This window comes from Caenorhabditis remanei, chromosome V, assembly GCF_010183535.1.
Source record: "Caenorhabditis remanei strain PX506 chromosome V, whole genome shotgun sequence".
Classification (NCBI taxonomy): domain Eukaryota; kingdom Metazoa; phylum Nematoda; class Chromadorea; order Rhabditida; family Rhabditidae; genus Caenorhabditis; species Caenorhabditis remanei.
In genome coordinates, this window is record NC_071332.1 from 5,020,685 (window position 1) to 5,040,969 (window position 20,285).

The 20,285-nt window shown below is 41.6% G+C and overlaps 3 protein-coding genes across 3 annotated transcripts; all 3 read left to right on the plus strand.

The window, feature by feature from the left end:
- Positions 1 to 408: 408 nt before the first annotated feature.
- On the plus strand, positions 409 to 1,392 carry GCK72_017388 (uncharacterized protein; the record flags this gene model as incomplete). Its single annotated transcript, XM_053732062.1, has 3 exons — positions 409 to 573; positions 630 to 832; positions 879 to 1,392. 3 exons carry the CDS (start codon positions 409 to 411, stop codon positions 1,390 to 1,392), a joined length of 882 nt encoding a protein of 293 aa, XP_053580975.1.
- Positions 1,393 to 1,904: 512 nt separating this feature from the next.
- On the plus strand, positions 1,905 to 2,905 carry GCK72_017389 (uncharacterized protein; the record flags this gene model as incomplete). Its single annotated transcript, XM_053732063.1, has 4 exons — positions 1,905 to 2,072; positions 2,125 to 2,246; positions 2,290 to 2,694; positions 2,740 to 2,905. The coding sequence occupies 4 exons, from the start codon at positions 1,905 to 1,907 to the stop codon at positions 2,903 to 2,905; spliced, it is 861 nt and encodes a 286-aa protein (XP_053580976.1).
- A 15,718-nt stretch (positions 2,906 to 18,623) lies between these two features.
- GCK72_017390 (uncharacterized protein) lies at positions 18,624 to 19,880 on the plus strand (the record flags this gene model as incomplete). The annotated part of the gene is made up of 3 exons (XM_003093829.2): positions 18,624 to 18,710; positions 18,819 to 19,713; positions 19,810 to 19,880. 3 exons carry the CDS (start codon positions 18,624 to 18,626, stop codon positions 19,878 to 19,880), a joined length of 1,053 nt encoding a protein of 350 aa, XP_003093877.2.
- Positions 19,881 to 20,285: the final 405 nt, after the last annotated feature.

Here is a 20,285-nt window from a genome sequence, read left to right on the forward strand (position 1 = left end):
AGGTGGGGTGGTCAATCAGGATTCCTACCTTAAAGGGAGGAGGTGGGGGGGCATATCAGAGTTCCTACCTTAAAGGGAGGAGGTGGGGGGGGGCATATCAGAGTTCCTACCTTAAAGGGAGGAGGTGGGGGGGGGGGGGGCATATCAGAGTTCCTACCTTAAAGGGAGGAGGTGGGGGGGGGGGGGCATATCAGTTGTTTACGCGAACTGAGATTTTAGTTTTTTTTTACGTTTTTCCACGTTTTTCCACGTTTTTCCACGTTTTTCCACGTTTTTCCACGTTTTTCCACGTTTTTCCACGTTTTTCTTTCGTATTTTATCAATTTTACCAGGTTTTTCTTCTATAACTTATTCCACTTTCATGTTCAATTGGTTAAATTCGTTGTAAAGCTGTTTTTCTTATAGAAAATGTCTCTCTCTACGCTGAAAAGTGTTAATCATGTCGCCGGACTCATCACGTCAGAGCAGGTGGCTCTAGATCTTTTTTTCGCAGAAGGAGTCATCGCTCCCATCCGAAAGTGCAAAAAATGTGGACGTGATATGGTTCTTCGCAAAAGAAAGGAAACTTTCGAAGTAAGTATTTATCTTCTGTTGTTCTTTGAAATAAGCCATTTTCAGTTCAGATGTAGGGTAAACAAATCGAAGGATTGCTCAACGGAGGTATCAGGAAAGGATCGTGGCTTGACAAAACACGAATTTCTCTGAAAGATGCAATTTTGACGATCGTGCTCTGGATTAATAGGTACTCTTCTACGATGATTCGAAATGAGACAAAACTAAATCCGGGAACAGTTGTCGATTTTCGTAATTATCTTCGGAACGCTTGCACTGAGTTAGTTTTTCTTTACGAAAAACACATCATTTTCTATTCTTTACAGAATTCGTGAGACTTACGTTAAACTTGGTGGGCCGAATTCTGTTATTCAAATCGACGAGTACGCGGTGCATAGCAGGAAGTACGGAAGAGGAGAAGCCGATCGGGAGTTGACATGGATCCTTGGTGCCATTGAAACAGGTTCCAGAAAGTGTTTCGTACAAATTGTACCGAATAGATCTATGTCGACTATGATTCCAATACTCAGAAGATGGATCTCTCCGGATAGTACCGTTTGGACTGATAGCCACAAAAGCTATAGCAGTCTGAACAAGTACTTCAGACACCACGAGACGGTCAACCATTCAATAGAATTTACGAAAGTCGGGCCAGATGGGACGATTATCCACACGAATTCTATTGAATCGCTATGGAAGAGACTCAAAACCCCTCTCAAGGAGATGAATGGAACTTCTGAAGCTCTTCTCCCATCGTATCTCGACGAATTGGTGGTGAGAGAACACGAAGCAGATGGATTTGCTGGAGCCATTTGGAACTACATCAAAAATTTCAAATAATGCTATTCTATAACCTCGGTTTTCTGTTATTTCAAGTTTAAAAAATACCGTTTCTGTTTGCCTTGTTTACATTGTCCTAAGTTGGTTTGAAACCATTTTCATATTTGAACAACTATCTTAAATATAAGTTGAACCCCCCCCCCCCCCCCGATTTGAATAAGGGCCCCCACCATTTGAATATACGGTAACATTCAAAATGAGCCCCCACCCTAATTCAAATACAGCTCCCCATGTTGTATATAAGTACAACCCCCCACCTCCATCCAACACTCATCAACTTGTTTTTCAAGTTGCGCCCCCCACCGTGTTTTTCAAGTTGCGCCCCCCACCGTGTTTTTCAAGTTGCGCCCCCCCACCGGTCGTCATAGTTTCGAATGGAAATGTGTTCGACGACTGGTTGTTTTTTAATTTTTCAAACTTGTTTTGTTGATTTTTTTCTATAATTTTTATTCTTTTCATTTAAAATTAATTCCAGAAGGTAAAATTCGAGAGATTTCAAAACGAAATTTGCAATGACTTCCATACTCGACATGAAATCTGTTACGGACGTGATTACCCAATGTCCCGATGAACGGTCAGTAATCCGTATGATGATGAATGAAGGGTTAATCAGAAACTCGGCGAATTGTGAGAAATGTGGAGGGCCAATGACGTTGCGCAATCGCAAAGACAGCATGGAGGTAAAAAACATTTTAAAATCAAAAAATTAAAAATTCGAACAATACGTTTCAGTGGCGTTGTAGAATTGGGAAAGGCGACTGCAGTTCGAAAAGCATCAAAACCGGCTCGTTTTTCTCATCGACTCGACTCTCTCTAACACAGGCGCTCAAAATTGTGGTCATGTGGAACGGGAAGTGAGTGTGAATGGATGTTTAATGTTCACGACCTGCTTTCTAGGTATTCATCTCTTCAAATCGCTCGAGAAGTCAAAACTTCGCCTCAAACGGTCTGTGACTGGCGTAACTTTTTGAGAGAACTCTGTTCTGAAATTGAGTCGACGTATCCTAAGATTGGAGGGAACGGACACATCGTGGAGATCGATGAAACTAACGTGCATACCCGCAAGTACGGGCGCGGAAAAGAGAAAAGTGACGACTGGATACTGGGAGGTGTCGATAGAGAGTCAGGAAAGGTGTTCGTATGTCAAGTGCCGAATCGCACAGCCTTGACACTGGTGCCATTGCTGCAGGCGAATATCGATCGTGATAGCATTGTGTATTCAGACGAATGGGCTAGTTACTCCCAACTGAAGAAATACTTTACCAGTCATTTCACGGTGAAACACAAAACCCAGTTTGTAAAGTAAGCTTTAGAATTGCTAATGGAGAGAATTTAGTCTTTTTTCAGTCTCGTTGGTACACGATTAGTGTGTACAAATGGAATTGAAGGATTGTGGAGTCGACTCAAGAAGCCGTTCAAACAAGGAAACGGAACAAGCGAAGCGCTAATCGGCTCATATTTGTCAGAGTTTGTGGTTCGTGAAAACGAAAGGATGGATTCTTCAAAGCGATAATCGAACAAATCAAGACGAAAGCGTGTAAAAACTAGAGTGTGAAAACTAGAAAATTTTCTTTCAAAAATCTTGATCTTTTAACCAACGAGTCCATTCATATCAATTTTTTCCTTCTAATGATTTCTCAATTTTTTTGTATAATTAAATGATGTTGGTTTTTAACAACTTTTGATGCTCGAAAGATTGGTTACTGTGCCAGTTAATGTCAAGTATTGGTGGGGGACTAATATTGAATTGGTGGGGGGTTAATATTGAATTGGTGGGGGGTTAATAATGAATGGGTGGGGGGGGTTAATATTGAATGGGTGGGGGGTTAATATTGAATGGGTGGGGGGTTAATAATGAATGGGTGGGGGGGGGGGTTAATATTGAATGGGTGGGGGGTTAATATTGAATTGGTGGGGGGTTAATATTGAATGGGTGGGGGGTTAATAATGAATGGGTGGGGGGGGGGGGGTTAATATTGAATGGGTGGGGGGTTAATATTGAATTGGTGGGGGACTAATATTGAATTGGTGGGGGACTAATATTGAATTGGTGGGGGGTTAATATTGAATAGGAATTGCATGGAAAAAGGCTTAGCTAGGCTCTCGTGGGGGGCTCAATTTAAGAAATAGGGGGTGGGGGCTCATCTTGAAGTATGCCTAGAGATTCAATATTAACCTCCCCCCCCCCACTTTTGCACTGAGGGGGACTCTGTTTGAATAAGTTGATTCAATATTAGCCCCCCCACCTTCCAGTTGGAGCCCCCACCGATTTTGTACTGAGTGGGGGGCTCTACTAGGGTTGGTTACAAGTGGGGGGCGATATTGAGGTGGGGGGCTCTACTTGAATTATACCGAATATACACCCCCACCGTTTGAATATAACCCCCCACCATTCCAATATGCACCCCCGCCATGTGAGGGACCACTTTTCACCATTCTCTTAGGCTTAGGTTTCTTAGAAATCCGGAAAACCATTTGAATATACACCCCCACAATTTGAATATAGACCCCCACCATTTGAATATACACCCCCACCGTTTGAATATAACCCCCCCCCCCCCCCCCCCACCATTCCAATATGCACCCCCGCCGTTTGAATATACACCCCCCCCCCCCCAGTGGGGGGTTATGCCAAAATAGGGGTTTGGGGGTTCATAATAGAATATCGTGGGGGGTTATAATCAAAAATTTCCAGATATGCGAATAAAGCCCCCCAAATCAACGGTGGGGGGAACTAACAGATTCGAACATGTCCCCCCACCGAATGGTTCCGTTTAAGCCCCCCACCGTTCGGACCCCCCACTTTTGCACGGCGTGGGGGGGTTTTCCAACATGGGGGGTGGCATAACAGGGTGGGGGGTATAACAGAATTTTCCCGGTAATTTTGTTCCGAAAATTCATTCCGGCGGTTAATGTTACTACTTTCAGGTTGTCACCAATTATCCAGAAACGACTCATGATGCCGATTAAAGAAGCGGGAAACGAATTGACGTCGGTAAATCACGATGAGAAGAAGATTCGATAAGGAGAACATTATTGAAACCGATTTCCGGGTAATTCCGTTCCGTAAATCCAATCCGTCGGTTAACGTTACTATTTCCAGGTCGGCAGGCGACCTTCAGGCCATTTGGAACAAAAACAAGTCATGAAGACGAGGAAAATTATCGATGACAGCTAATAATGATACTTACAGATCGATAACCACGTGGCGATGAAACAAGCGAAAGACGAGACGAAAGAAGAATTCCCTCCGACGGAGATGAACTGTATCGATGCGGCGGAAGTGCAAGACATGGATGTGCCTTCAGAGGCGCTTTGGGCGCTGTGAAAATGCAAAGTTTGCGAAAACGCGAGAAGATAGAGTGTGTGAATTGGAGAGACTATGTCTGCGTCTCTCCAATTCACACTCGTTTTTTTCTTTAAAATAACTGACAGTATGCCGGAAGAAATCAACGAATATTTCGCTGGTTTCTTTCGTAGCTCAGAGTAAATCTGAGGCCTTTAAATGGAATTTTATGTGACGATGATGATGGTCGGGCCACTGTAACATAATCATCGTCACAGTCTTCTCAATCTTTTGAAAATTCCATTTTTAATCAATATTCGAAGGCTGCCCGACCTGTCAGTTTAGAAATTAAATGATAAAGCATCAAAAAATATCCAAATTTTTTTTATCTCGCTGGCAAAATATGTCATTTGCATTTTGACTTCAGATTGCTATTATCATCCGTTTTTCAGAAAAAACACAGGACGAGTGATATTAAACCGAATGGGATGAGACAATTACCACTTCTTCGTGGAAAATATAGAATTTCAAGAAGTTTTCTCACGGAATTTACGAAACAACGCGGAAAACTTTAGACAAAAGTATTGAAAACAGCCAAAAAGAGGGAAAGAAAATGACCACAGATGATGGACGATGCGAATTCAAAAACAAAAGACAAAAAGGAGAAGAGAAAGAAAACGGTTGATCTTTCCCAATTCGAAAAAAAGACGCCTTCATATTTTATGATACCTGAATTCACTGAACATAACAACACTTATGAATTTCAGACTCCTTCTTACAATTAGTAAGATCTCAGATTTGAAATGATAGGAGACGCATGTCAAAAGCTCTGCCCAGACACGGCTTCCTGCGAGCGAGAAATGTCGGGGGAACCACGCGTTTCTTTTCCCTCTCTCGTCTGCGCACACTCTCTCGCCGTAACTACAGTATAATGAATAAAAGTTTTCTGAACCGTTGTTCACCGCCTGTCAGAATTTTTTTGGCGAAAAATTTAAAAAATAAATTGTTGAAGGAAGACATTTTTAATAGTTTCGCACAGACATTGTTTCGTTTGGAGATCATTTTCGTTTATTTATTACTACGTTTATTTTGAAACTACAAAGGAATTATTTGTTTTCTTGGGAAGGGTAGTCTAGTACTATAGTACAAGTAGACGGTGAACGGTTTAAAGGCGCATAGACTTTTACGCGAAAAAGGTCCCGTCGCGACAGCCGCCCACGCTATGCGCGAGCAGGTCATCTTTTCCTCATTCTACGTGTTCGTTAACGTTGGTAGCGATTTCTACGTATTTTTTGCGTAAAGTTCCGTATTCAATTGTTATATCGGAATCTATTCGTACCATTTATCGTCGGCAAGAAAATAAGATGACCGACGAAGGACAAGTACCCGCCACTGGGTCATTTTCAATGGAGCTAATGAGACAGTTCAAGGACGAATTTCTGGAGATGATCGCCCCGGAGCTGCTCGCAATGAGAAAAGGAGAGGAGAAGGTTCCGGAATTGTCGCAAAAAGGCCTTCAGAAACAAGCGGAAATAAACGTACAAGTCATCAATATGCTGAATAACGGTGCGGCGGATCTGGTGAAAGCTGTGGAGGAGGTCGTCGATCTGCTGAAAAGAAGAAACCAAGAGTTGCTGCTGTTGGACAAGGACCCTTCGGCTCTGAAGAATGTGGAAAAGTTGAGGGCAATCGCGGCGGTCACGAGTTCGGAAGGAAGCAATGCAGGCGATGCGAAATTGATGGCGTTAGCCCAGATAATGTCTCAAGGAGGAGATAATCGGAACCAAAGAAGTGGGGCAAGAAGACAGTGGTTTCCAGCAGCGGGCTTCGGAGGAAGGCAATCCGGAGTCCGCAATTTCTCAGCCTATTCGCAGAGAGGAGGCCATGGAGGTGAAAGGGCATTTGGGACAAAAAGACAGTTCAATGGAAGCTCGACTTCTGGAGACTTTCCGAAACGTTCTCAAATCCAATGCTTCAGTTGCGGCGAAATTGGACACTATAGTACCCAGTGCGGTCGAACCAGGTAAGGTATACCCCAACAGGCTTTCGGAGCATATACAGTTTTGGTGTGAGTTAACAGGAGAACGTTGGGTTTTAGAGGTAATAAAGAACGGTTACGAAATTCCCTTAGATAAACATTTTCCTCTTCCCGCACCCGAGGGAATGAGGAAGATGGCCAAGAATAATATGAATTTTGTAATTACAGAAATCAATAAACTACGAGAGACGGGTGTCGTGTCGGTGGCGGAGAGCCCGATGGTCGTTAGCCCGCTTCAGGTGGCTAGAAATGGTGAGAAATTGAGACTAATCTTGGATCTTTCCAAACTTAATAAAGGGTTATCGCCTGCCAGGTTCAGGCAAGAGGACTGGAAAACGGTCTGGCCGTTTTTGAGTGAAGCATGTTATGCAGCTACTTTTGATTTTCGTAGTGGGTATCACCATGTTAAGATTTCCGAAGCGTCTTCAGATTTGCTCGCTTTTTCGCTTTCGGATCCCCCATCCTCTCCGTTTCTGAAGTTCAACGCGCTCCCATTTGGTCTCTCTACAGCTCCCTGGTTATTCACAAAAATTTTTAGACCCTTAGTCGGAAGGTGGAGAGCAGCGGGAATAAATATATTTCTTTATCTGGATGATGGCTTGATTTTAGCCAAAACCAGAGAGGAAGCGGAGCGGGCGGTGATAATGGTGAGAGAGGATTTGAAGGCGGCGGGAGTGTGTGTAGCAGAGGATAAGTCAAACTGGGAACCAAGCGCACAGTTTACTTGGCTGGGCATAAGAGGAGATTTGACGGAAAGAACGGTCAGATTGACTGAGAAAAGAGAGAATTCTCTCCGAGATCAGATCTCGTTGTTAAAAAGGAGCCGGGCTCCGTCGGTTCTGGACCGACAGAAAATGTGTGGTTATTTGTCATCATTGACGATCGTTGCAGGGCACGAAGCGATTGGTCGTCAGCGACAGATGGCTTCGGTGATAGCAGAGGAGACGGTTGGGCTCGAAAGAGCTGGATCGATAAGACGACAACTTAGTGAAGGTGAGATATCTGAATTGGATTTCTGGGAAGAAAAGCTGGAGAGCGGCGGCATGATAAGAGACATGGAAGAAGAGTTTGAGCCACAGTGGTTTTTATTCACCGACGCATCTGCAGAGGGACTCGGCGCAGTGTTGAAGAACGGGAGTGGACAAACAGTGATGAGAATGTCCGAACTAGGAGGAACAGGCTTCCAGAATGAGTCGAGCGCATTGAGAGAGTTGAGAGCAGTGCAAATGGCAGTAGAGAGAATGGCGTCGTGGAAAAGAGGAGCAGTTTTGATCCATACAGACAGCCAGGCAGCAGTCATCATTTTGAGAAAAGGTTCAATGAGAAGGACGCTACAGATCGTAGCTGAGAGAGTATGGGAGAGTTTGCGCAGTATCGGCCAGGCGAAATTTATCTGGATTCCCAGAGAACAGAATAAGGAAGCGGATGAGGCTAGCAGAGACTTCGATTATGACGACTGGGCAGTGCAAAATTGGGCGTTTGAGTGGGCGCAAAAAAGATGGGGTGAAGTCAAATGTGACTGGTTCGCAGACGAACAGAACACGAAAACAGAACTCTTCTTTTCCAGGCTGCCAGAACCGGGAACTCTTGGCGCAGACGTCTTCGAGCATGTTGACAAAGCTGGAGCTATCGGATTGGCTTGGTGGGTACCTCCTCCTGCTCTTATTCCACGCCTAATGCGGGTGGCACGGCAGAAGAAATTGAGAGGAATTTTAGCAACGCCCTTGTGGAAAGCACATCCCTCATATCAAGCGTTAGTAAATGAGCGGGGAGAGTTCATCCCGGAGATTAGAGATAGTAGAATATTCAAGGTTAATACTAAAATTATTTCGCCAGGTAGAGGCTCCCAGAGAGGAGAAAGAATGGCTTCAGAGTTTTGCAGATCCCCATTCATGCTCGCAATTATCGATTTTTCTTTTTAGCCCAATGGCTTTGCGTGTTCTACCAATTTCCGAAACACAAAACCAATAAAGTCTGTAATATCGAATATTGTTAATAATCAATTTTCCTATTTTTAGCCTAGGACCAAAGAAAACTAATTCTCTCGACCCGAATGGGGAGAGAGAATTATTTGTTTTCTTGGGAAGGGTAGTCTAGTACTATAGTACAAGTAGACGGTGAACGGTTTAAAGGCGCATAGACTTTTACGCGAAAAAGGTCCCGTCGCGACAGCCGCCCACGCTATGCGCGAGCAGGTCATCTTTTCCTCATTCTACGTGTTCGTTAACGTCCCTCCCACCCGGACCCAACGAACACGAACAAGAGAGAGGGAGAGAAAAAAGGGGCAGGACAGCTCAAGAAGGCTAAAAGGAATAATAAGTTTTTGCAGAAGGAGAGAAGTTGACGTTCGTCAAAAACATGCTCAACTCGCTCGGACCGGGAAATCTTGTGAAAGCAATCGAATTTCTGGCCAGGGCGGCTCTAGAAGGAAAAGCACCGTCGACAGCTCGGGACTACTTGAAAGAAAATGCCGCTAGAAGGAAGTGGATACAAAATAACGGTCTTCCACTCAACGAGACATCCACTCTGATATACTTGGCATCCAGGTCGGAGTTGGTGGGCGGTGGTTCGTTGGCGAAAATCGTGGCAGCATTCAAGATGTCTAACACAGAAATGTCAAAAGTTGGAAGTCAGTTGGCAGCGGATGTGATTCGAGCCACACGGAGGAAAGAAGTGCAGAAGAGGCAACAACCGAAAGCAGTGTCGTGGAGTGAGCTGCAAGTTGTCGCTGGAACGAAGAGCAACGATGAGAAAGGTGAAAGAGATACACTGATTCTGTTGCTATCTCACCAAGCGTTACTGAGAGCTGAGGAAGCAGCGAATCTGAAATGGTCGGACTTAACTCAAACTAATGGAATCTTGGAAATCCGAGTGAGAAAAGCAAAGAACGATCAACAGGCACTCGGTCGAAGCACGTTCATTCTTTGTCCGGATGGTTCGGATTTGGACTGTCGCCTCAAGCGATGGAAAGTTTGCGAATCTCTAAGATCGAGAAAGAGTGAGTATTTGTTTTCAAATTTGAATAACGGAGCTGGACTCTCGGCGAGCGCGATAAGCTCCATAGTTAAAAAGAAGCTGATGGAGTTCGGGATAGATGGGACTCACCACTCATTGAGACGAGGAGCCGCCAACGACTTGCAAAGACAAGGACTTTCGAAGGAGGAGATCAAGGCGCGTGGGAGATGGCGATCTGATGCTGGTCTCGAAAGGTACTTGGTGGATACGCCGGAAGCGCAAGGAATATCAGGAGGAGCGGAGGAGGAGGCGGATGGACCACCGGTGCTAGTACGTCAGCCAGAAGAAGGATGAGAGCAGTCCATGTTGTCTAATTACCTAATTACCGTTCCTGTTACTCTAAGTTATTTGTTTTCTGTTTTATTAATTACCGTTCCCGTTACTCTACTGTTTCTGTTTTACTAACCCTGTTCACCATCATGTAAATTCATTATCGATTATCGACTATCGATTAATCATAGATTATTCTGTATCATTTATAGCTACCAACCAATTTCCGAAACACAAAACCTACCAATTTCCGAAACACAAAACCAATAAAGTCTGTAATATCGAATATTGTTAATAATCAATTTTCCTATTTTTAGCCTAGGACCAAAGAAAACTAATTCTCTCGACTCGAATGGGGAGAGAGAATACTAGAAAACAAGGTTGACTAGTCCATCAATCATAAAATATGTATTATTGAATCGTCCAAGTATCTGAGTGAGGAGAGACTAGCGATGTGTCGAGAGGAAGACAAATAAAACGTTTGGGGCCATGGTACAGGCTCAGAAATTGAGCAAAAGTCTTGAAATTTTGAGTGTGAACAGATTAACCCTTGTGCTTCAATTTTGTAGTTGTTCGTTTTTTTGATGCGAGTCTTTCCTGGACTGTTGTACTACACTGAGGATGACTAAGTCTCTATGAGCTACAGTAAGCCAGGGAGGGGTTCTAGAAAACAATGACCAACTAAGAAAATGATATGCTAGGTTTGAACATTCTACTGACAAAACTGCATGTTTACTGATTCATTTTTGAGCTCATGGCAAGTGGTTGAAGTGAGAAACGATTATTTCTCTGTACATGTTTAATGTTTTTGAAGTTCGAAAATTCGGGCTGAACTTTCTCTCGGAACGGTCGCCTCCGATTGGTTTTGGCCCTGCCCGACCTGTAGCTAGAGTCATGCTACGCAATCTGATGCTACCAGTTTTTTGTGGGTATCGGAAACTGAAGGAGTCATCTGCTATCTTTATCAACGAGGTCATTTTGGTCTAACCTCGAGCTCATTTCTCCTCAACACAACATAGAAAAAACATCTAGAGCAATGAGATTCGAGATTCGACAGAAATATTCAACGATCGAAATTCGTTGACAATTTATTTGTTGGAAATTCTACAGTAACAGAAGCAAAACAGATATACAGAGGAAATGCTCCAGCCTCTCATTGACTAGATCAACTCAATTCGTCTATAAAGTGGGGGTAGTGTTGGGAATGCACGCGATCTTCAGAACCGTAGTATTGCACTCTCTTGAGTACTCATTTTCTTCTACTACGAAACCTCCTCTCTATTACTATCATTATTATAAATTGGCGTAGTATATTCGTCCTACTTAATAGCGATATAGTCTTATTATTATATGTCACAGATTCGAAAAAAAGCAATAAAAATAAAATCATTATTCAAGTTTTTCAAATAACTCACTGATTCTGGAATCCGTATTACCAAATGAAGACATTTTCCGTGCAACCAATTCCGTCGTTGATTGATTTTTTTTTGAAAAGAAGTAAGATTATATAAATAAATCAATTACAAGAAGTACAGTAATGGCTAGTGAGAGATGTGACTACATTGACGTATTTCTGAAACCAGAAAAAAGATTTAAACAGTTTTTAATGACAAAAATAAAGGCAAAACTAATATCTACATCATTTGTAGACCACTTTTTGATTTTTCTTTTGGTGATGGAGTGTCGCGCTTCTCTGCAAACTCTCCCCTACATCTTGAATATATTAGGTTGTCCCATACAGGGTGCGGCAGAATTACCCGCACAAAAGTTTGGCGCCATAAAGCAAGGCGATTGACGCAATTCTGGCGCGCGTATTATTTAAATTTTTGTTAATTATTTCATTTTTTATCATTCTGCCAAAATTCAGATCGGTCGGTTTTGTTTTAGGTAAATGGCACCGCCGAGTCCACATCGCTCTTCTATTTTGAACCTTTTCAAAGCAGGAGTCCCTCCGGTTGACATCATTAAACGGCTCGGAGTCCCAAGTAGAACCGTCTATGATTCGATTTCTCGTTTCAAAAAGCTTGGCACGTTTTTGGATAGATGTGGGAGAGGCAGAAAACCAACAGTCGTGACTCCAGATCGGATTAAAGCTGTGAAAGAGAGAATCAGAAGAAATCCACATCGGAGCATCAGAAAAATGGCGAAAGGTATGAAAATTAGTTCACGTTCGATGGGAAGGATTGTCAAAGACAAGCTGAAACTTACCTGCTACCGTGTAAGAAAAGCAGCCATTCTCTCGGAAGCTACAACGAAGAAACGGCTCGAAAGGTCAAAAAAGCTCCTTCAGCGCACGCGCAATGGTGAACACTTGGTGACAGTGTTCTCCGACGAGAAGCTGTTCACGGTACAGGCCGAATTCAATCCTCAAAATCATCGAGTACTAGCTGAGACATCTGAGGAAGCTTTTGCAAACGGAAGGACCATTCATCAAGCTTCTCATCCCGCTAGTGTGATGGTTTTTGGAGCAGTGTGTGCTGATGGCAAGTCACCATTGCTTTTTGTCGATCAGGGAGTCAAAATCAATAAAGAAGTCTACATTTCGCAGATTTTGGAAAAGACACTTCTTCCCTGGGCCCAGAAGCACTTCAATGGACGTCGCTGGGTGTTCCAACAAGACGGCGCACCAGCACACACTGCCAAGTTGTCGCAACAGTGGTGCGAAACCCATTTGCCTGCGTTCATCCCGAAGGACGAATGGCCACCGTCCTCGCCAGACCTCAATCCTTTGGACTACTCCATCTGGGGGGTTTTACAAAACAAGGTCAACGCTAAACCCCACTCAAGTATCGAGGCGCTGAAGAAGACCCTGGTCAAGGAATGGGACGCTTTGTCTCCGGAGTACCTGCGTGCAACCATCGATGCCTACCCTAGACGTCTTCGTGCTGTCATCGAAAAGAGAGGAGGTCGGATGGAACAAGATTAGCTGATAATTGTTGATATGGTCATGAATAAACTTTTTGTTGATTCCCATGGTTTTCTGACTTTTACTTTTTTAGATATAGCACATATAGCTTGTGCGGGTAATTCTGCCGCACCCTGTAAGTTTTCGAACATTATTGAGATCAAATTTATTCAAAGCCAGAATATTACAAAAATCAAACATAGTGACCACCTTTATCCACAACTGTTTGCCATTTAGTAGGTAGAGATTCAATACCTTTCCGCCAAAACTCAGGCTGCTTCGAGTCAAAATACTTCTTCAACCATTTCTCGACCTCTGACTTTGTTTTGAAGTCCTGGCCTTCAAGGGATCGATGCATGTCGCTGAACAGATGGTAATCCGAAGGGGCAAGATCAGGGCTGTACGGAGGGTAAGCAAGGACTGTCCAGTGGAATGTAGCCAGGAGAGACTTGGTCGTCTTTGCGGTGTGTGGTCTTGCGTTGTCATGGAGGTAGTGGACTCTGTGACCGTGTAGAGGGGAGGTTTTCAGTTTGGACTTCACTTTTTGTAATTGAGAAGAATAGTAGTCGGCGGTGATAGTTTTTCCCTCCGGAAGCAGTTCCCAATAAAGCACTCCATGAACAGACCACTAGACGGAGAGCACTATTTTCTTAGGGTGTAACTCCTGTTTGACGACATCCTCTGGTTGTTTATTAGCATCAACCCACTGGGCTCTCCTGTGGTGGTTTTCGTATAAGACCCACTTCTCGTCCGACGTAACCAAATGATCCAGCCAGTTGAAACTAGGCTGGTGGGTTAGAAGTTACAGTGACATGTCCACTCGGCGCTCAAGGTCAAAGTTAGACAATTTGTGTGGTATCCATCTTCCTTTTTTTTTAACTTGCCAAGAGCTCCCAGTTCTCTTTCTACCGCAGAGTGAGTAGAGCCCATTACTGTTGCCAGTTTACGAATGGATTGAAATGGGTCACTTTCCACTACCTCCCGTAACTTGTCAATGTCGAACTACACTGGTCTTCCAGAACTTGCTTCTTCGGTCAAAGAAAAATCATTATTTTTGAAACGATGAACCACCGGCTAATTGTCTGCCGTTAAGGGGCATTATTCTTATAAACTGCAACCATACGTTCTTTAATCTCAGTGATTTTGGAGTTAGATAGAAACAAAAATAAAATGACATGACGAATATGAAGTCGGTCGGAGACAAAGATTGGTACCGCGTTCATTGAGAGAAGGCAGCCAGAAGAAATGAATGTTATAGTCAATACACCCGACGTCTTATATAATGGAAAACATGCACTGTTTGGTTTGATTCTTGCTCTCTGTCCTATAGCAAATTAACAAAACTATGTTCGAAAACTTTTGGGACAACCTAATATTATATCTCTAGATCGAGAAGAGTTACCAAAAAGAAGTCAACTACAAAAATAGAGATCAAGGCTTGATCTACATTTTTGCAGTGGACATTTCTTCGATAACTTGTCTAGCTTTTGAGATATCAGCCTTCAAAGAAATAATACAGAAGAAGAGTAACGGAGTATGCCAAGAGATGTGCGCGTGTCTGTGCACTTGCATTATTACAGTACCACGTTCTTGAAGGACTTATATCTTTCCAGGATGGAGAAGTATCAAAAAACTATAAACTACAAAAATAGAGACCAAGTCTCGATCTATATTTTTGTAGTTGACAATTCTTCGATAACTTGTCTAGCTTTCGATATACACGTTCCAGAAGAATCCCCGATTTGGAAATTGTCGAATCTTTGGAACTCGAGAAGAGAAAAAGAAATTGTATTCAGAAAACAAATCTGACAACTTGTATGGTCATAAAACTGAAAAATGTTCTTCAGAAATTGTCAAAATCATAACTTCGGAGGCATCTGAATATAAAATATAACTGTTCAGACATTTTATTTGTTGAAATGAAAATGGGAAGATTCGGAAGAAAAATATGAAATGGAATTAGAAAAAAGGAAAAAAGAAACTCAAGAATGAAAAGAGTTGATCAAGAAGAAAAAAAAGAAGAATGAGAAGAATGAAACTCGTGGTTTTTCTTGTTTTTATTCGGAAATAAAGGTGAATGATGTTTCTTTTCGTTTTACAGAATTACAGTATTTTTCAGCTTAAAAGTTATTTAAATTGAATCTAATTTCTCTACTGAAATACCTGGATTACTGTAGATTACTGTAGATTCCTTCAAATCTTCAATTCTTTGCTTTAATTACCAGATCCGTCTGCTTTCTTTCTGTATCTCTTTATCCCAAGTTCTTTATCATACTCTTCTCTGATAATTTCCATGGTGATAATCACCAAGTTCTCCTCTTTTCCCACGCTCCTCTTTTTCTCCCCTTCCGTCACATCGTTGCGCTCGAATGGTGTAGAGGCTACCGCGTCCGCCCACCGTTCTCTTTTTGGGTGCCCCCGAGGTTCGATTCCTTTGGTGCCAAATCCTTCTGCCTTCTCTGGAATCTCTCTCATTCTTGTTACTCGCTCACTGATTATCGATTATTTCAAATCCTAAAGTCATGCTCTTCCTTGTTCCTATTTTGTCTTCTTTTTCGATTGTTTTTTGTTATTTTTTGCTCAAAATTACCCTATTTTATTATCTTTTTCTCTTCTTTTCCCTATTTTCTTCTTCTTTTTTGAATGTTCCTCCCAACAAAACCCTGCAAATTTTCAGTTTTTCAGCCCTATTTCACTCATTTTCTTCTAGTTTTCTTGACGTTTATGTTTCATATCTTGTTACTGTAAACTCCTGGAGCCTTTTAGTAGAGATTTTTCCCAAAACCCATTAATTTTTTCACCACTTTTCGGTATCTTTCGTTGTTTTTGACATTTTTTTCAAAATATATCCTAATTGTCTTCTTTTTGATTGAATTTTGCCTTTTTCCATCTTCTTCTCTTCCCCAAACATAGCTTTTTCTCTTCTTCTCACCTCGCTCTCATCGTAGTTCCTATGTACCAATTCATTTTTTCCAGGTACTGCCTCGCTTCAGCCACGATCATTGGGACACCGTTTTCAGCGACAAGAGGAGAAAGAAGACGTTGATGGATGGTAGCAGGAAGAACGGAAGAAGGAGGTATGCAAATAAGAAGAATAATTTCAGAGATAATGTTATAAAGCGTTGCTGGTATTCTCTTTCTTGTTCACAACTGTAGAAATCGCCAGAAGCCGTCAGTGGATTCTTCAAGCCTCCTGGTTCAGACTGATTCGAACGTATCTATCTACTTGATCGCTCACTTTCTTCTCCTACGTACGTGGGACTCGATCTCCTCTTCATTCGTCGGGTCATCTCGCCAGCAGGAACGACTTCTCAGAAACAGAACTAGGCGTAGTTTTTGAGATAGATCCTTAGAGAGGGTGTAACTGATTGTCACATAGTCAACTACTTTGTAGGGTATGCATATCAAACCCAGAGCGTCATTTTTGCAGTTGACATATTTTCGATACGAGACCTCCCTGGAAAGTTACAGTACTTTAGACTGTCTGTAACTTTTCAAGGAGTTCTCGCACGAAAATGTTGTCAACTACAATCATGAAGTTCTGGGTTCGACTTATACATTCTATAAATTTTGATTCTAAGCGGAAACCAGAAACGTCGCGACACCCTGATAGCTTTCAGCTGAAAGTTGGATACTTTTTGAACCGTCTATCATCTATTGTCACGGTTGATAGTATTACAGGTTTCTTCGACGACTTCACAGCTTTACATCAATTTTTCAGACATTTTGAAAGTCTTCTGCTTGAACCTTCTTCAAGTTTCTCAAACAATCTCTTCTTTTTCGTCTTTCGGCGGCATGCAATTCTAGTCTTTCTGGTTCTTCTTCAAGTTTCTTCAGCGATATTCGAAGATTTCTTTCAGATAATCCGAGATTCCAAAAAGCATAGCTTCTCCTTCTTTTCTGGAATTATCCCAATTCGTCTCAGTTCATTGATTTCGTAGATTTTCACAATTTTTGTTAAATAAACTTGAATCTCTGAATTGATTCGGTTCGGAAGTAATTGCTCTTACCATTAGCCAAACAATAATGCATGTTCATACGCTTTACTGACAGGTCGGGCAGCCTTCGAGATAGATTAAAAATGGAATTTTCAAAAGATTGAGAAGATTGTGACGATGATTATGTTACAGTGGCCCGACCATCATCATCGTCACATAAAATTCCATTTAGAGGCCTCAGGTTTACTCTGAGCTACGAAAGAAACCAACGAAATATTCGTTGATTTCTTCCGGCATACTGTCAGTTTGAAGAGAACACTCGGCAGTTCCTCCGATGGCATTTAGGTATTAGAAACTTTTTGTTTCAGATAATCCCAGATGCCAGCAAGCTTCATTAATTTCATTGATTTTAACTATTTTTGTTAAATAAACTTAGTTTTTCTAAAGAATCTCTTCATCTTCGTCATTCGGCTGCTGGCAAACTGGATGAATTCTTGTGGTTTTTTGATGAATCCGTTAATTCTTCAGGCTTCTTGCTTTCCCTAATCTTCTTCGTGTTTTCGAGAATCCAACTGCCGTCGATCAGCAATATTCATAGACTACTTCCAGCAAATCCGACATTCCAAGACTCATAGCTTCTTTTTCTCTCCTGGGATCATCCAAATTCGTCTAAATTCATCAATTTCATTTGATTTTCGTCTTTTCTATACACCAGAATCTTCTCGACTCTTCTCCGGTCCAGATTTTGACGACGTCATTTGTTTTCTTATCGCGATAGATTCTTCTCTGGTATTGCCTCTGAAGTTGATTCCTTAAACTGCCATTCCAAATTTATTAAAGCTGAAAGCTGAAAATATTATTGATTTATCAAAAAATGCATTATTTCAGAAGGCCCGACGTCCACCACTGCTTCAACACCATCCCAACGTCTTCTTCTTCTTCCCGCTCTTCTGCAGAATCCCCTGACCCGCCCCCTAATCCCTAGAAATCAAAATTTTAACACATTTCTCTAACTCTAATCCTAGAATTACAGACTTTGTCCCTAAAGCTTAGGAAATTCACCTTTTCAGCATTTAGATTGGCAGTTTACGTCGACAAATCGACTCGAAACTGGAATAATTGTGAAATTTTCTTGTTCAATAAATAATTTTGTGACTTTTTTCAAAACTTCTGTCTTTTTTGTCTCTATTCTACATGTTTTTAACATGATTTTGATACTTTCCTCTTGTTTTTCTTTTCCAGAAGATGTGATGAGTCGATGGGTATTGTACTTGGAAGCGAAGTGAAAAATGGATGGCTTCCGTAGCGAAATTTGAGAAAAAAATCTAGAGAATGAGCGATTTCTGTCCATCTGTTCTGAAATCGATAGAGAAAATAGGGTTTTGATGATTTCGATGACGTCTAGTTGATAAAATTGCGAGAAGGAACAGAAATATGGCATTTTTCTACATTTTGGAGCAATTTAGGAGCTGAAAAGTTCACAAAATTAATGTTATTGGCGTAATTTCCAACGATATGAGAACAAAAATACGCAAAAAATCATCAAAATTATGAAATTTCCCATTTCTGTTCAGCAAATTAGATCAATAATTTTCGATATTCTAGCTGTAAAATGACGTATACTTACTCTTATTGAGAAACTAGATAACAATTGAAGATCTCCTGCTGCTGAATACGGTATTCCAACCCGACTCATTACATTGAAGAGGAGAAGAACTGATATCGCAACATTATTCTGAAAATAATTTCATTTTCAGCACGTCATCTACGCTCTATCCGATGTCTGACTCTACTCATTCTTCTACTCAATCTTCTTCTCAATCTTCTACTAATTCTCCTACTCAATCTTCCAGCACTCACAACTCTGTAAGTTTCATTTTTAACAAAAGTTTTCTTTAAAAGAGGAATAGGATTTCGTCCTAGCTCTCAAAACTCGGATTTCTGTCTTAAAATCGGAAAATGTTCCATTTCCAGCTTCCGACCACGTCATCCGGTCCCTCATCTACTCTACAAACAGTGGCTCCAAATCCAGTATCACAATCCTTCACTTTCAATGGGCAAAACTTCTTTTCCGGGTGCATCGGAACAGGAAACGTCAACGGAACACCTACGATTCCGTCTGCACACTACTCTGACCTTATCGCTGTCAAAGAATCGGAAGTTGAAGAGTGGAAAAACAGATACAATGAACAAACAGTGGAATTGGACAGAATCAAGGAATTGTTGGCTACTCATCAAGATCAACACAGAATTATGGAGATTGCATTAGCTGCGAAAAGCGATGAATTTGCAGAGATGAAAGAGATGTGGATCGCTGAAAAACAATGTACGGAAATGAAGGAGAGGGAACTGGCGACTATGAGAATACAGGTGGAGAGTATTCAGAAGAAGAACACAGATCTCACGGTTCTTCAACAAAAAATGGAGGAGACAGCGTTGAAAAAAGATTCGGAAATGCAAAATTATGAGACTGAGAGAAATCAGATGATCAAGAATGTCGATGAAAATGTACAGAAACTAGAAGAACTCGGCCGAAAGTGTGAAGAAGAAACGAGAATGCACACTGAAACAAAAAAAATTCTGGAGATGTCAAAACAACAAGTGAGGGCACTGGAAAATTTGAGCATTGAAATGGAAACTGGAAGAAGGAGGTTGGAAGATGACGTGGAAACGATTAGAAACAAGTACAATGATGCCAAGAGATGGATTGAAAACGGAAAAAAGGAGATAAAGGAGCTACAGGAAATTGTGCTAGTAAGAAACAAATTAAATGATAAGAAGACGGAAGAGATACACCACAAGCAAGGCATCATCAATTTGCTGGGAAGCGAAAAGAGAAGGCTCAAAAAACGTATCGACGAGCTGGAAGGTAAGCTATAACAACCTAAAGATAGAGAAAAGAGCTATCTCGACTTTTTCTTAACTATAAAAAATGCCTTAATCCTATTCATCACTCTTCTTTCAGCTTCAAGACAAGGGAGAGTGCGACGATCAATGAGACAACCGATTGGAATGGAAGAAGATAACGGACGATAATGGAAGATAACGGATTACAAAAATATTTTTTATAATTGAAATAGCCTTTTATGTATAATTTTGATACCCGACACTCTCTATGTAAAATACTGATAATATCTGAATTGAAATAAGCAGCATGTTAAATAAATCTATTTGTTTTACGTTCTTGTCTAAGAAACTAACTGATTGCCTTCTCACCTGAATATTTATCATTTTCTCTTCTCTTTTCGAGTTTCTTCTAAAATACCCAACAGTTTGCTCTTCCAATCGGACGCAAAGGTAAGTGAAACTGCAATATCGAGACTCCTCGGTGTTGATTGCAGCTTTCCTCGTTTTGTCGGAGTGCAGAATGAAGGTTTGCTGGAAAATTCAAACAAAGAGAGCACACCGAAACAACATACGTACCTTCAAACATGACTTGTT